The sequence below is a fragment of the Adelges cooleyi genome, unplaced genomic scaffold, assembly GCF_023614345.1.
Source record: "Adelges cooleyi isolate 19-005CV unplaced genomic scaffold, UGA_ACOO_1.1 ACOO_flye_CR_arks_rails_tigmint_CR_PRNA_108, whole genome shotgun sequence".
Taxonomy (NCBI): domain Eukaryota; kingdom Metazoa; phylum Arthropoda; class Insecta; order Hemiptera; family Adelgidae; genus Adelges; species Adelges cooleyi.
In genome coordinates, this window is record NW_026095761.1 from 6721100 (window position 1) to 6738502 (window position 17403).

The 17403-nt window shown below is 29.4% G+C and overlaps 1 protein-coding gene across 8 annotated transcripts in view; it reads left to right on the top strand.

Annotated features, from left to right (window-relative positions):
* Window positions 1-17403, top strand: part of LOC126843823 (potassium voltage-gated channel subfamily KQT member 1) — a 120149-nt gene that overhangs the window by 35192 nt on the left and 67554 nt on the right. For 5 of the 8 annotated variants that reach the window (XM_050581669.1, XM_050581668.1, XM_050581658.1 and 2 more), the window contains 4 exons: window positions 2638-2707; window positions 2888-3031; window positions 4308-4454; window positions 12042-12207. In XM_050581669.1, the coding sequence (XP_050437626.1) occupies window positions 2953-3031; window positions 4308-4454; window positions 12042-12207 (392 nt within the window). In that variant the 5' untranslated portion in view covers window positions 2638-2707; window positions 2888-2952. Of the gene's footprint in view, window positions 1-2637; window positions 2708-2887; window positions 3032-4307; window positions 4455-8087; window positions 8183-10898; window positions 10945-12041; window positions 12208-17403 lie in introns of those variants that run through there. The other 3 variants (XM_050581670.1, XM_050581674.1, XM_050581680.1) reach the window with 3 other exon arrangements.

Genomic DNA, 17403 nt, shown 5'->3' on the forward strand with positions numbered 1-17403 from the left:
CGAGAGGCCTTTATAAAGATTTTTTTAAATTTATGATTATTTTTTTATTTACTCAAGATTAAAAAAAAAAACGTAATAACTTGAATTTTAAAGGCTTTGAAAAAACTTTTTGTTTGAATACATTTAAAGATCACCTTTTTTTTCTCGAAAAATCTAAAGAAATATTGTTTGTCTTAATTTTTAGGATTGTTATACTGAGAAAGCGAATATCTTAATTTTTATATTATAACTCGGGACGTTTTAAGAACAAATATTTAAGGGGTCATAAGAGTTACACAACGTTAATTGTGGAACTGTTATGAAAAGAATTACTATACTTTTTATAGTAAAATTAAAGGTTGTTTTTCGTTCAATATGTAACGTTTTATTTGTATTAAAAAATAATTCGTTAAATTAAAAACGTTACTGTTAGCTTTTCAACTCGTTAGTGGCCTGCTTTGCCATTTCATTCATTAAAAGAAATTAAAACACTTCAATAAGATACATACTACCGCAACAGACAGTTTAAGTATTATCATTGCTGAGTACATTTTTCTGTAAATAAGCCTTAAAACAACACAGTTTATTAATCTACTATGTATAATAAATATTCCTGCTGTAAGAATAAACATCAATAACTAACATAGTGTTATTATAAAAAATAATGAAATATAATTGGATATTATACCGTGTTCAATATAAAGTGACTAATGGTACGATGTCACGTCGCTTTAGCTAAAGGGATTGCATGCAATATAGTAGTACGGTATTATATTATCTTGGTTGTTTTATATTACTGTTATTAAAATAATTGCAGCAAGAAAAAAAATAATGGAAATCATATTAAAAAATTGTATAATAATATTACTCGAAGTCGATGGGATTCAGCGTTTGAAAAATGCAAAATGTTACGTGATATATTATTATGGTACCGTTGCAATATAACATGCAAATTATTCTACAAAGAATGTTGACATTGATGGTGGAAATAATATAAAATAGTTCACGGGCTATTCGTTTTACGTTTGATCCGCATAATTTTGTTGTAAATGTAATGTAACACGGAACTAGTATTAATTGGCCGGTTGTTGACTTGTTGTAATAAAATACAAAAATTAGTATTAAAACGCAAGTTTATTTTGCTAAATAGAATTTTATACCGTATCATTTGGATAAATATTCTATAAACTCCGCTTTTTTTTATCATGTTTTAATTTTAAAAGGAGGACAATTATCATCACTATCACAAAATCTTGTTCATAAACATGATTAACATGATAAAAAAATCTATTTATATTTATATATTTTATGTAAAATTTGTTAGTTGGTTGGAAAGAATTGACGAATATTTTTATTAAGAAAATAATTTTGTATTTGTCCATTAATAAAATTTATATGACAGACAAACCTAACCTAACCGTCCAATTAGGTAGTTTAAGTCAAACGGGCAGGGATTAGAACCTCTCAGTGACCAACTTTTATAGGATTTTAAGTAATTTATTAAAAGCAAAAGTCTCTTTTGCCCGTTAATTATGTGCTTAAGTGGAAGTGATTTATGATAGACATTAATAAGTAAGAAAAAATATTATCACTAGTGGAATTGTCTTTCAATAGTACCATTACATTATAATAGTTTGTATTACTATAACATTCAACATATAATAACACACAATAATCACTCCATAGTAGCTTCGAGAAGTCTATACTTAACATTGTTATATGGTTTTTGATCGTATTAACCGGGCTTGACGGAGCTTTTCACAATAATACATTTCGAAATTACTTTTCTGAATTACTTCTAAGCGTATCGTGGTCAATGTAAACGTACTAAAACAATATGTAGTTATACATTTTTTTATATCATTGAATTTGTTTGAATCTAAGTTATTAGAATACTCATTTATTTATTGCAACCACTAAAGTTCATTTAACTATATAACTTAATAAATCAAAAATAATGGATATTTTTCTAATAACTTAAATTGTTTATGTTTAATGAAAAAATGCATGTATATTATAATTTATAAATATTTATTATTATATCTACATTTTGTACTGAGAGACATTTTAATTCCTTCTATAAACTTAAGTTTAGAGTAATTCATTTTGTTAACCCAAATATTTGCTTTTCCTTGAAAAAAAAAGGTTATATATAAAATGTTTAAATGTTTTCCCTAAAACACTATTAATGCATTACAATTGGAACATGATAGATACATTGTTAATATATAATACATTTCTTTGTTATTTAGAATATGTCATTTAGTTTTCAGCAGATCGGCTTATATTCCTTTGTTTTTTTATGAAAAGGGGTATCTATTATTGTAGGGTACAGTAAAATTCCATTTGCACCGAGCAAGACAAAACTCGGGGACTACTATGCTGATTTTGATTGGGTTTTTACTGGTATACATAGCATTGTTTGTTTTATTTATATTTGATAGAAATCAATGGCCGAGGACATTCGATGCTTAAATGACTATTAGCCGCAAATGACATTTTCCATAGTTTTCATGAGAGTAAAAAACTTATTTTTAAATTGTCGTTATAATATAATTTTTTTTTACCTGTACCACAAATTAATACACGTTAAAATATATTGTATACATTTCAAAGTAATATAGTAAGTATTAAATTGTTAATCTGTTTTTCTTTCAGGTAAAGCGAATAATGTAGTCTACATCATCAATCAATATTGTCGTTGAAAACAATGGGGTTGAAGAATCACGTAAGTGTAAACAGCTATAAAATATTTAATTATTGTATGTATATTTACATTATAAAATATTACTACAGTTAATATAATACCTACATATAATTACCTAAATTAAAATATGTATTATAATATTTAAAATTATCAGATTTAAATGAACCAACTTAGCTTTGATTATAACTCTTTGTTCATTAGATAAGAAGACGAAACGAGAACGCAACTGGCAAACTATGATTTAGCTTTAGACTGCTGTGCCAACCATGAAAGATGGAGTCGTTATGGATCCCGTCGTTCTGGAAGAGGCTCAGCAGCTCTTGTCACCAGCTTCGTGGAACAAAGGTAATATCAGTGTGTTTCCCATGGATTATTTACAAACTCAAAGAAATGTATAGGGGTCAATAAAAATAAAATACAAAACAAAAAGAACGGAGCTTAACTTAATACTATTTTAGCTGCAACGTTATCTTTACAACTTTGAATGGTTTGTCAATCTTAAAATATGAGTAATTCATTTGTGTTGTATATGATTTATCGGTAATTTGTTTTGTGGTAGAATGACACAGGTTGATATGTCACTTTTTTCAACTGAAAAGACAATTAACACTTTTAAATGACAATAAAAAATCCGAAAAAAAATTTGTTACTTCTATAAAAAATATTCCTTATGTTACCAGCAATTTTAAATTGCACAAAACAATTATTTTCTGGTTAGTATATGTTGAGAATAACTTGAAAGATAAGAAGGACATATCAATTTTATATACGAAATGAAACTATTTATTTCGACATAACAGACAATTTTTTTTAAGTATTTGCTTTCACATTAGCTACCATAGCTGGATAATGAAAGTACCCAGACATATCACACAACATATAAGCAAACCATATTTTATTTCACTAGAGTAATAAATATTTTAAAACATATTAGTAACGCCAAAATTGACAAAAAGTGATATATGAACTCCGTTATCTTACTACAGTCGTATCATCTAAAATTGTATATAATACTATAGTATAGAGTATTGTACTCATATGTTTATGATTATTTTCTTAAACAATTTGCATGTATTCAATGTAAGATATATCATTACCAAAATACAATTTGTAATTATTTAAAAAATTATTAATTTTTTGATGAAATGGCCGTTATTATCCAATTACAGTTATTACTACTACCATATTATGAGTTATGACATTTCAGACTAAATATGATACTTAAAAAGAGGGTTGTTAAATTATAGTACACTCAGTACTAACAATTAATGGTTAATTAATAAAGTTATTACACAATATAATAGAACCATTTCTGTATTTGAATTGGGACTCAACCCCGCCTGATCAGTGTCCGGAAATTAAATTTTGGACTAATCAAATTCAAATTAACATATAGCAATATAACGTGTTAAGCTACTATGATGTATTTTTATAAAACGAATGATTGGACATTTTTTCAACAATCAAGTCTTTTTATAAGTCAAACGTTTTTGCAAAATACGCATTAGCGTGTTGCATCGATGAACATAATATTTTTTAAATGGGAAAATTTGTAATTTAACATATTTATAAAAAAAAACCTTACTTAAACTGCGAGTGTTATGGCGTATTGGTTTTACAGGAGATACTTGCCCTAAGAATCCAAAAAAACGTTACAATATCACCTTTTTGGAACTGAACCCAGTGGTCGGTCATGATGATATAGGCCAATGTCAAAGGAAAGAAAGCCGTTCAACTAATGCTGTTAATGATGCGTTATTTTCGTCCAGTGAGTCAGTCGAATATGTTAATTCTATACATAGTTGTATAGAATCATGATTAAGTAGTGGCGATTAGTAATTATTGTTGGCTATACCTTCTTCATTCATCGTAAATACTATATCAGTGCCTGACATTTATTAGAAATTTGAATAAATGTCCAATTTATGCTTGAATAAATATACGCATTAACAGCGAATATTATATTATTTAGTACTGCTTTTGTCGTCTGGCGAACATAACAATAAAACTTGATAACACTATACGACGACACCATGTTAAATAAGTATGTTTTATTAACTAGCATTACCGTTTTGAATTTTCATAGTTGATACACTATTACAATACACGGAACCAGTAGTCATTGGTAGACAAATAAAATAAAATGAGTGTTATCGTGAAAATATGTACGGGTAATGCTAACATATCTTTGCTTAAATAGTTAACTTTTATATGCATTACAAATGTAAAAACAAAATCATTTTTAATAACATAGTTAGTTCGCAAATAAAATACACAAATTACCAACGAAAAAAGTTTATAATCATTATATCTCTTGCTGTCCAACGCTAAATCATCCAGTGTCATTGCTATACTTAAAATGTGTGTAGTTAGACAGACATGTATCATGTATGTTCATAGAATCATCATTAAACTTTTAAAAATCAATCTTGATCACATTGTTATTTGAATAACTAATATAAATTATAATTCAAACTAAACTTTTTATAGTTAAATATTTTTTCGCCAACTTTGATTATAAGAAATGTGTTTAAATTATCTGTCAATATCTCAGTACATATGGTATAATGTGTTCTTTGAATTATTCTATAATTGTGGTTGCATTATAATTTTATATTTTTAGGTTTTATTGCGATACAGTGACAGAAAATATTTTCTAGAGAGTGTAGTTGTTAGCAATACTATAAATCAGAATAGTACAGCTCAAACAAGGCCGAGTTTTAATTATAAAAACATTGGAAGTTTTTTCGAAGGAAGTGGCTTACGTTTCCTGTGGTTTCTTTGCGGTTTAAATGGCTTTTTAATATTTCTCTTATTGCATTTTGAAATAACACGGCGGTTTGTGTAGGCAATTATACAACACCTGTGTGTGTTATCCAAAAATGATTTTATATTATGAGTCCTTTATGACCGCGATGAGTATTGAAATCCGGGTAATTGTCTTATTTTATTGTCATGAGATCATTTTGAATTGCTTATATAAAAAATCTGTTCTATGTGGCTATACACACAGCTGTAGACTTTTGTTTGTGAAATTTGTTAAAATTTCTCACGAACAACTAGCGTCTAATGTAATCTAACTTTCGATCTAGACCGTTGCCAATCAAACAAATTATCCCTATAATAAATTATAAGTCAGTATATATGCCACAATATATTTTATTAGATTGTATAGGTATTGTACGTATATTTCTCTGAATTAGTTAGGTTTATTATACTACAATGTAATATAGACATTATTATTTCATGTTGTAGGTAAAATAATAAAACGAAAATTAAATCATTATTTTTAAAACGGCTTAGCTGGAAAAAAATCTCGAATATCATATTACATGCACAAATTGTTAAACTAAAATAAGTGACCAATTAAGTATAATCTTTTTCGAACAAAAATTTAATCATCTCTCTGTTATTTTTTTATTGTGAGCATTTCATTACAATTTTATGACCTGATCCGTATTATTTAAATGCCGACTAAAGTTCGCTTTAAAATTATTGATTTGGCTGTAAAAATACAATAAAAAACGTTTAAAAATGTGTCGTGCGATCATAATATTTAATTGAGAACTATTAAAATTTTAATATTCGGACCAAGTGTTCATGACCGTTCTTTATTTAGAGGTAATGAGGAAGAATAAGAGAAATAAAATGCATTGATTTTTCAGAGCAGAGTTTTAGTAAGAGTGGGAAATTTTTATCGTAGACAAAAGGACTATCATATATTTAATATCGAAAAATCATTAATATATTTTTTTATTTTAATTTTTATTATGACTATTTATAATTAAAATCGAAGGAATATTTAAAAAATACGTATTTTTTAACTATCGACTGTACTATACAGCCGAACAATTTCTTTTTATGATTTTAAAAGTATCTTAATTTCTTATACTAAACGAAATTTTTTGTTGTGAAATAAACGTAAGAAATGACGTTGTAACTTATGTAACATATTGTGTACTAAATCTGACAATTCTTAATCTCAAATTTTTTAGAAAATAATCAATGTTTTAAAATAATTTTGTATTTGAAATAGATTTTTATTTGACTATATCAAATACTTAATATTAATTTTAATTAATTTTTTAAATAAAACATTTGTATTTTTAGTAATTATATTAATTTTCATTTAAATAAAAATATATGTTTAATAATTCCCAGGTTTGCTGTATGTATGTATATATATAAAATATTTCAAGAACAATTAAATGGAGATGTTAATGTGTAGCGTCAATAGCTTTAGCTAGAAATGTACACAATTTATTCTATAATTTTTGATATGTGTATGTATAGTACTATATAAAGTACCTGTCTATCATTTTAAAATGATAGGTTCTCTTAAGGCTCTAAGAATTTATTAAAAACTCATAACTACTATTTTGTTGGCTCATATCTTCTCGTTTAGCTAGTTTATTTGAGTGGTATTGAACAATATTAAGAAAAGCAAAGTAGATTAAGTTATTTTATGAATGTTTTGCTTTGGATCCTCAAAAACTCTTCTTAAATATACAAAAATGATAAAATAATGATAATTATATATTAATTTCTATGATTTGGTTATAATAACTTGGTTTCAGACGTAATTACCTATTTCAGAGTGTGGGTGAAGTATACATTATGATCAGATAAAACTAGTCTAATTCTGAACTTTAAAATTTCTGAAATAAGTTCAATGCTTATTTAAGAACTTGTCTACTAAATATTTTCCTTAAATCATTCTAAAAAATTAAATGATTGTTGTGTAGGATTGGTATTTAGCGATTGATTAGTTTTAGCGACTTTTGTTGCTTATGATAACATATGATTACAGTTAGCTTAGGTTTGGCCTCTAGAAAGTATATTGGGACCATATTGACAATTTAACTATATTCTCTTACTAAAATTATTTGAAAATGTATTATTTAATTTTTATGAAATTATAATTTTACCTTAACCGGTTTGGTTTCCTTGACATTCATTTAAGTGCAGAACTTATGGTAATAGGAAATCACTAGATATTTTATATAATTGATACAATGACGATTAATACTTGTCGCGACCATGTCATTATTAAAACTGACGTTTAAAGCCTAATTAAAATCCGTCCTTATGTGTTGCGAGCACACTAAATTCTTGAGGTTTCACGGCCGTGGTCTGCTAAAAAAAAATCAAGAAAAGAATATGGCAGGGACATTCTGTTACACTTGTATGATTTTGACAGGTTAAACGGATGGGTTGATATTCTATTTCAAAAAAACCTCAAGACACAATCGTTTTGTTAAGCTCTATGAGTGAACGTTGTGTTTCAGTTTACGATATAACAACTTCAAATTCACTCGATAAAACCCAAATGGTGACAGATACTTACAAATAAACTTCATTTGTTCTGTAATGAAATCTAGAAAGTCGGTCCGAAAATGAATTCCGAAGTGGTAATCAAACATCCTGGAAGACCGTTCACGACTCGATTAGTTTCGAATAGTTTCGAAGACCAGCAAAGCGACATTGTTTTAGCAGGTAATCAAAATATTATGGGATGGATATAAATTGAAATATATTTTTACGATTTTAGTACCATAAATAGTTTACATATTATATATTATGTACACGGGGGCCATTCGATTTTATAACTTAGTAACATTTTAAATCTTAGTGAGATTTCTGTCATAGATGAAAAAAGTGGGATGACATAATTTCACGATATCTATTTATTTCTTGATGTTTCCGTTCATATCATTGTTTTTTGGTTGATTTTTAAGCTGAAAATAAATAACACTAATTCACACTTTTATTATGGTATTAATTAGTGAACAGTTTCCGAAATAGCCTCTAAAAGACCCTGAAAATAGTTTTTAAAAAATTTAGTAAGTTAAACGAAGGCTCTAAATTGTAAATTTTCGTTTAATTTTAAAATGTTTGATATATTCCTCGTTACATTATTGATACGACCGCGTTTTTTAAGCTTAAGTTCAAATGTTATTAACACTTTTTGGACTGTATAATTACTGAAAATATCCAGTTTTTACCGAGTGCATTTTTCTTAAAATGATGATTGTGGTAACGAAATAATTGCAATGGTTGAGTAATATTTAGCCTGAATTCTAAGTATCTCCTGATGCTATATAAGTACCAATGTGTAAGTCGATTGGACGGTAACGATTTATTAAAAAATAGCTGGGTATAAAAAAATGTAGGTAGCTAATAGCTTGGTGTAAATATACATGAATTTATATTGTAATATTTATTAATTTTTCATAGAAAACGCATTAAAATAATGATGTTTAGTTATTTATAAATACTGTAGGACTAGAGTTAAAAAAATTCCATTTTACTGTAAAAAAACAAAATATATAGAATTAACGTTAATAATCTTCTTTCTTAATATCATAAAAAACCAATTGGTAGTGTAAGCCATCACGTACTTCACTGATAATTTCCAAAACAAATTTATACAGTGTTATTCGGAGAATAAGGTTAACTGGTAAATAGTGCTATCTATAGGCGAATGACGGCAATTGTTGTTAAGAATTTTTGTCGGTAGATAGCGCTCTATCTTTTAAACAATATACGGACATTGAACATCATCAGGGGCGGATTTACCAATTTGCCGCCCTCGTGCTAAATGAAATTTTCCACTCATATCCTAAAAAAATCCTGTACAACAAAATGACCATTATTAGATAAAAATATTTTCTAAATATTTTGCAATTACAATAAAAAAAAAAAAGTTTTTTCCAAAAATAAATTTTCGAATAGTAAAATAAAATAAACAAATATATAAGTATTTCTGCTACATACAAACATACATACTTCTAAAACAAGGAAGATCATAAAACTGTGTTAATAAAAATGTGTTTTTGCTTTTTTTGCGCAATATTTTATGAAAATTTACATATTATCAATTCAATTATTATTAGGTATCTATTTTGCAAACGGCATATCTACAATAAATATTATAAAAAATAATATTTTGCGATCTTCCTATGAGTATAAATGCTTGTAATGGAGGAGGGAGATCAATATGTGATTATTAAAATAATTTTTTTTAAATTTGTGTTTAATAGGTTAATTTTCTCGATTTATTGAACCACGATTTTAATTTGGTTCGATGTAATATTACATAAAAAAAATGTATATTAATTTATTGTTTATTTAATAAAATAAATGTAAATAAGTCAAACTAAAAAAAAGAAATACAAATGTATAACACGTTTAGTAGACATACTGGAAAGTAACTTTGCGCTAGGGTTTTTATTTTATAACATTTTTTTTGTTTTTGCTTATAAACAAAATTAAACATAATATTATGCCAATTATAAATACTTCTTTTATTAATTTTTTTTTTAGATAAGTGTAAGTAACTGGTGTATTATTTAGCGTTGATATTATTAAATTTGACGATACTTTAAGAAATTTGATTACAGTATTTTTTTTTTTAGTGCATTTATGTACTGCGTAGTTCTCAGATTTAATGTTGGAATATACGTGATAACATATATAGATATATAGAGATTTACATATTTCTATCATAATTTATGTACCCAATAAAGTCAACAGTACTTATTCTTAGCCAAAATCATACCGCCGAGGATATATAATTTCATGGGTGTTAAACGTAAAACATTATTTGAAAAATTCGCATTTCGATAATGCCTGTATTGGATTTCATACGCTTGCTGTAAGCAGCAAGGTAAAAATATTATTTTATCAGCTATTTCATACGTCATCCGCACCGTTTCTCAGACCGTATTGGGTTCTACTGCAGCTTAAGTAAATACGTTTATCTACCTACGCGAAAGTGTGCATATAATAACATAATATACACACCATCGAATTCGTCGTGGAATCAAAGTTATCAATTATTTACGCATGACACACGTGGGTCGAAGCAGTTACATATGGCGCCCAAAAGCTTATTGACAGAATTTGCTTTCTAGGCGTCGTCGGATAGTATAATATATTATACAATAATATTACTATTGTCGAATAGACGTTGGCAGTCGAGACCCGAAACCGGATTTAATTAAGCTTGTACGCAGATAGGGCGATTGTGGCGAGCAGTAGATTTTCCACCACACAACGTCGAGCCTATCCTTTCATCAGTGGTGCAAATCAAAATACATAGTTCTCGACGGGATGGGACGAGGACCTGCTCTCTATCTCTCCCTGTTGGGTATTTCTATTTACCGTTAAAAGCACTTCATTGCCGCTTGTATTACACGCGGTCGCTATCTTTCATCTGCACTGCGGTACATATTCATTTAAGAATCAAACTCTGGGTGTTATATTTTTCTTTCTTAAAATATCCGAACGGTTTCTGTACATAACCGCGATATCACCGAGATAAAGTTTGTAATTTTATTTTAACATAATTTATTAATACTATTTTCGACATATTTTATGTGGACATTTTACCGTACACCATTTTTCCCTGCCGAATACGAATCTGGACTTGGATTAATTGTTCTATGGCGTCATTTTGTTTTTTTTTAAACCTTTTCCGAAGTTGTACGCAACTTACAAGATAAGCCAGAGTTGTTTTGTTAAACAAAAACATTACATCAATTCTGAATTCAACAAAAAAATTAATAAAACAGAACCTTTTTTAATTATTATTACTTTAAGAAGGAGAGGTGGACTTTTGAAATTTTTGGCCTAACAATGTACCTTTTAGGTACGATTCCCGATCTATAGAGTTGCTACACGAAAATATCGGTTCAGCGATTTGGAAGGTATCTTGGGTTCAGACACACACATAAAAAAAAAACCACATCATTATAAAAACAATAACTTTTTAGCTCTGCATAGAATCTAAATTATACATTTTAACGTATTGTGAATATAACATTATACACTTATACTGTTTTCAGTGTTTATTTCAAACTTTAGAGTAATGTAAGATTTTTCAACTTTTTTTTTTTATATATATTTGTTTGTATGCCTTTTTTGTGTAAAGTCCTACCGTTTTAAGTGATCGAAAATTCCGTTCTTGTAGTTTATCGTGTTTCCTTGACCGTTAAGCACGATGTATATTTATCGCCACCGTATCGTGTTGTTACTGTAATTCAATTTGTAGACACAAGTACCGAGATATTTCTAAGGTGGAAATACGTTAATAAATTTTCGTTCGACCGTTTTACGGACTAATGTTTTTTTCAATTAAGTTAAACTTTGGACACAATCGAAATCCAAGTGTATACGATTTCCTACCTGTGACACTTAAACATGGATAGATACATTTGTAAATATTTACCAGTAGACACTATAATATTTGTTGAAAATATTAACTATTTGTCTCGTCACGCGCTCGTGATGATTTTCCGTCTACACTGATTTTACCATCATAAGTGTTTTTATTAATCTTCCCCGCTATCAGGTGTTACAGATCCGAGATCGCTGGTAGCAGAGCGGACGGGATCGTCATGGGAAAACCGTTACCTGAGTAAGGAACACCGTCGGGCAGGAGCGACCTTTCAAGGAAAAGTATACAATTTCTTGGAGAGGCCGTCCGGATGGAAATGTTTCGTTTACCACTTTACTGTGTAAGTATATATATTGTTTAACTATACATATACCAGGTATCTAAGCGAAATGTGCAATTTAGTGTATCCAAAGCAATAAATATAAGTTTTATTAAAAAAAAAAACAAAATTGGATAAAAATTGAAATGTAGTAATGTCATTGAACTCAAATAAATGTTGTTGATTATATTCAATCAATGCATTTGTTGTTTCCAAAGAACTTGTTTTTATTAGTTAATGTGTTAATAAAATAGAGCATTTAAAATTAACAAAAAGTATTTATATTACGGTATATATATATATAACAGTTTGGGTATACTACTAAAACGGCTGCTTTATTACTTTTTTGACGCGTACTAAGTAAGATAACATGTGTGTCACAAAGTACTTATAAAGGTTGAACCAAGTATAACGGATTAATGAATTTAGTTACTGCGATAATTTTTGTAATATGCTAATTATTCGTATACAAATCAAGATATGATCCGTTGACAGGTTAACACGACGTCGAGAGTTAATTATAAACGTATAGAGGATTATGCAAGCTTTAAATGTGTAGCACAAACGTATGATATGTGTTTTAGATATTTTATTATATTTATAGTAATATATTTATAATGATGTCTTTGAAATAATTGCTTTTCTTACAAAATAAAATAATACTTTTTATGATTCATTTGTTGTTATGTTACCGAAAATGATAATTCAGTCGACACTCGACTAAATTAATATTTGTATGATTGCAAAGTATAATCATCTGATTGCGTGTTCCTTTTGCATAAATCATAATAAGGTGTTTGCCAGAAAGTTGTAAAATTTAAGTATAAAAATATTGCGCTCGATGATTGTTTTAGTTTTAAATGGTTTTCGGAAGCTTTAAGAAATTGATTTTGTTCATTTCCAAGGAAAAAACCAGTAACCGGTCGTTGTAATCATGCAATTGCGATGGTGGGTTATGAATTTATAATCAATGTTTATTGTGTTTTGATATTTAAAAAAATATATATATTATTTTAGAACCAAAATTAGGTTCTGTTGAATCCTTATTTTTTTTAGTCTAGTTGTAAAATCAACTTATTGACTATTGTTACCAGTACCTATACCGGACAAACCACCCAATTTAAAACATCCATTTTCTAGCAAAATAATCACATTTTTGTAGTTGTTCTTTTTGAAAATATTTTTATTTAACATGTTATTATACAATATTATGAGACTACCAAGTATTTACCTTTTTAGTATTTTCTATCGTTCAACTTTTGAAATTTAAATGGTAACATATAAAATCGTTAAACATATTTTACATTTAAGTTTCAAAAATTGATAGAGCTATTCAAAATACTAAAAAGGTAAATATTTAATAATTTTATTATATTGTAAAATAAAATGAACAAAAGTTTATTCAAAATGATAAATTACAAAATAGCATTTATTAAAACAGATACTGATAGTATCTCACGGTGAATGGGTCATCATATATTATATACATCATCTTGTAGCATGTGGCTTACTTCCTTATCCACATTTGATGAAATTAGCCGTAAATAAAAAACTCTTTTACCGCATGTGCCATTAATAGCGCTCACGTACTTCAACATTTTCTTTAAAAGGATGCTTAAGTCTTTAAAATGTCGCTTACGTCCTTTCATTCGTCTTAACTGTTAAGTAAAAAACGGTTACGCCCAAAATCAAAATTATGGTTTGTAGAGTTAGAAACGATGGGAAAATCATGTTATTAACAGTTGCCTCTAATTGATTCTGAACATATAATAAAAGATACGATTTTCGAAACTCGATATTCCATTATAATTGAAGCTATCGATTCGCAACAGTGTCGCTTAAACAGTTTTACCGAAAAGTCGATTTTGGAAAAAGCGGCACTAACGATTAACATTAAAATGATCTACAATTTTGCACCCAGACGTTTATTCTTGAATACCCGTCACCGCACTGACCCAAACGTGCTAACTTTTTTGTTCATTTTTTTTTTGTATCGGACAACGAATCTCGTATAAAATATATAATAAGACCGTTAGTTAACTATCGTTATATATATATATATATATATACATTATAGAATAAACGCTATAGTATATAAAATAAATCACTTTTATTAGCCTGATAACACTTACGGATATTACTGTCTTAACGACCTAGCTGTGGAAATATTCGGGCTTACAATTTTCATAATTAAAAAACAGGCCTAGTCGACGACGCTATACTATTATTATTATTATTATTACGAAGGGCTTCTGGGAGCGTTGTGTGCAATATATATGAGAGGGGAGGGGGGCTAGAAATTCGTTGTAAAACGTTAAAAATCCTATTGGGCCCCATACGTGACCGGTGCTTGGATCGGGCAGCAAAGTTGTATTGTAATGTGTATTTTTCTGTTTACCGTTTACCGGACAAAGTCACGTTTTCAATACGAGGTGGTCCCACGTGCGTTTTACGAATACCCGCCAAGAATTTATCTAGCACACACGGACTTACGGGCGGATAGCGGCGTTAGATTGGTTTTTTTTTTTTTAAATATTTACACTTACGTTAATGTATGTCTAGTAAAAAATAAATATATATATATATGCTTGCACGTTCCAACCAAAGGAGGATCTCCAGACGAATCCTATGGCACCGCCCGAGTGCGTATGGATTTTTACCAATATTCTTAATAAGATATGTTCACTCAAATTGCCGCCGTCGACCGGACAGGGCGAACGAGGGCGATCCGAGGTGGTTGAATGAGTGAACCTTTTATATCATACACACACACACATACACCTATTACAGGAACAACATTAACCTCTCGAATACGCAACGGCCCTGAATATTCCACAGGGGAATAACCCCCTCGAGTTAATCCCGAATGCGTTTCGCGCCGGGTCGTCGACAAATAGTGTATGTATTACACACATAAATACAAAAAAAAAAAAAAATACAAACTGCCGTCTACGTTTATGGCCGTGGTCTGTTAAGTCTGTATAAAATTCGGGAAAGAGTTAAGGAAAGAGTTATTTTTTTGTTGCATGAAAAAAAAAACAAACTATACATAGATTTTATATCGAGTCATTCGTAGCCCACACATGTGTAAATTAATAATAATTGTACGAAGCATAACTTGACCAGCAACAACAAGAGTAGGCACTGTTACTACAGTTACAATAATGAAAATAGTTAGACAATATTTATTCTTGTAATCTATGGGAGAAGATCTCTGCACCGTTGACGTCAACGCCAAGGGTAATCGGAGTAAAAAAAGGGGTAAACAAAAAAGCCTGTCTAACTGTTAACGTTGTTATTGATGTGAGAATAGTATTAATAATCAATGATGAATTCGTGGGTATAATTAACATTCTACTCTTTAACTAAAACATAAAAATTGTTAAAATATACTCGTATATATTAATAAATCTAAACACAATTTACTCATTATATAAAAAAAACATTTGTAATATATTTTTTTAATTGGGAAAAATAGTGTGAATTTTACACGGAACTTTATTTGAACGGTTTTTTTTTTTAAATCATAAAATACCGCAGTTTCGTTGACTGCTATCAATGTGAATAGATTCGTCGTCAACGATTGTTTCTGAGATTGGACAATATTTGGGCACTGGTTTCATGGTCAAGTTAGCACAATAAGAAATAAATATAAACCATTTGTTTAGTCGTGTCTGTTTGACGTTAGATTTAGACCTATTTAGTTTTAACTCGAGTAGGCCCCGCGGGTAGAAAAATCTGTGTTTAAAAAAAAAACTTGGGGGCTAAGGGGAAATTGTGTTATTCTTACGCGGCAAATCACCTGCGACATTTTCGTATTATGTATTTTGAAATATTATTTCGGAAAAAAAAAAAACAAAACCAAACTGTACATACAGACAGTGTATATTGTAATATAGTACTGTGTTGCCACGCACGCGGCCGTATCGCTGTCGCTGGTACCGAATTTTCGCCGGTTCCGAATTATTGCTTCCCTCGTACAGTCTCGTGCGCAGTATATATTTTACGGGCACGTGTACCAGGAAAAACCTTACAAACGATTACAACGCGTTGTTTTTTTTTCGTTTCGTTTTGTTTTATTAGTGTTGGTTTTTAATGGCGTGTGGCACGCAAATGAGACCTCGAGATATTGCGTGTTCGTGTGTATATAACGGATCGCAGTACAGTCCCGAGTAATTTCAAGCGCAAACCGTGTTGGCGACGGTCGACCGACGAGTATTCTCCCAGTCCATCTCAGTCCGTCTACGCAGTGGCGACAGCGTGTCCCCTGTTATTTGGTAAAAAAAAAAAAAAACAACACATATATATTATATGTATATATATACATATATATGTGTATGTATAATAGAAACTCGCACAACGCGTATGTACACCGCCCCGAACGGGTCTATTATTTGGGCGAATTAACCTCTGTTTAATGGCGGCGACACTAGTCCGAATGTAAACACTGCGAATTCGGGTCAAGTACGGAAAAGATTAGAAACTATATAATGTGTATTTTCGCGTAGACTTTTACACCCTAGTGGCCGCACTTGGTGCCAAAGCAATATTGATACTGCGCGGCAGAGATGTTTTTTTTGTAGAAGACATTTTGTTGAAATTTTTTTTCCGGTACTGTTTTTTTTTTTTTTTGAAAAATGTACTCGAGTCATTGCTTTGCGTAAAAAATCATCCGGCCCTTATCCGATTTTCCTAAAATTAAATTCTATTCATAAAACCACACTGAGTATAATCAAACAACTATTACCGACAGAATTTCAAACTAATAAAAAATATAAAAGCCAGTTTAGTATGTAGTTATGATGTATACGTCACAGTACCTAAACCGTGGTGTGGTTCTTACTTGGAAGTTGGAATTTGTTTTAAATCACTCGAGGATATTTTTATTTAAACGATTAACATCTTTATAAATTCATATAAAACGGGGTGTACATGCATTCGGAGTAAATATACATATATGCATAACATGTGGTATTTCCAGTAAAATTTGTATTAAGTAAGCGCTATACTCAATCGAAATGGACTAAGTCAGATGACTTCAGTCGTTTGAGCCGTCTCATGTCTTGCTTAGATGTCATTTTCATATCGCTGTGGATGATGTCGTTTTTATCAGTATAACTAAACATTTTTTCAAATACCTGTTGTGATTTTTAATTTACTCACACATAGCAACTTAGGAATAGATTACGGTCAAAGTGTAATTTCCCCCTATTTTTG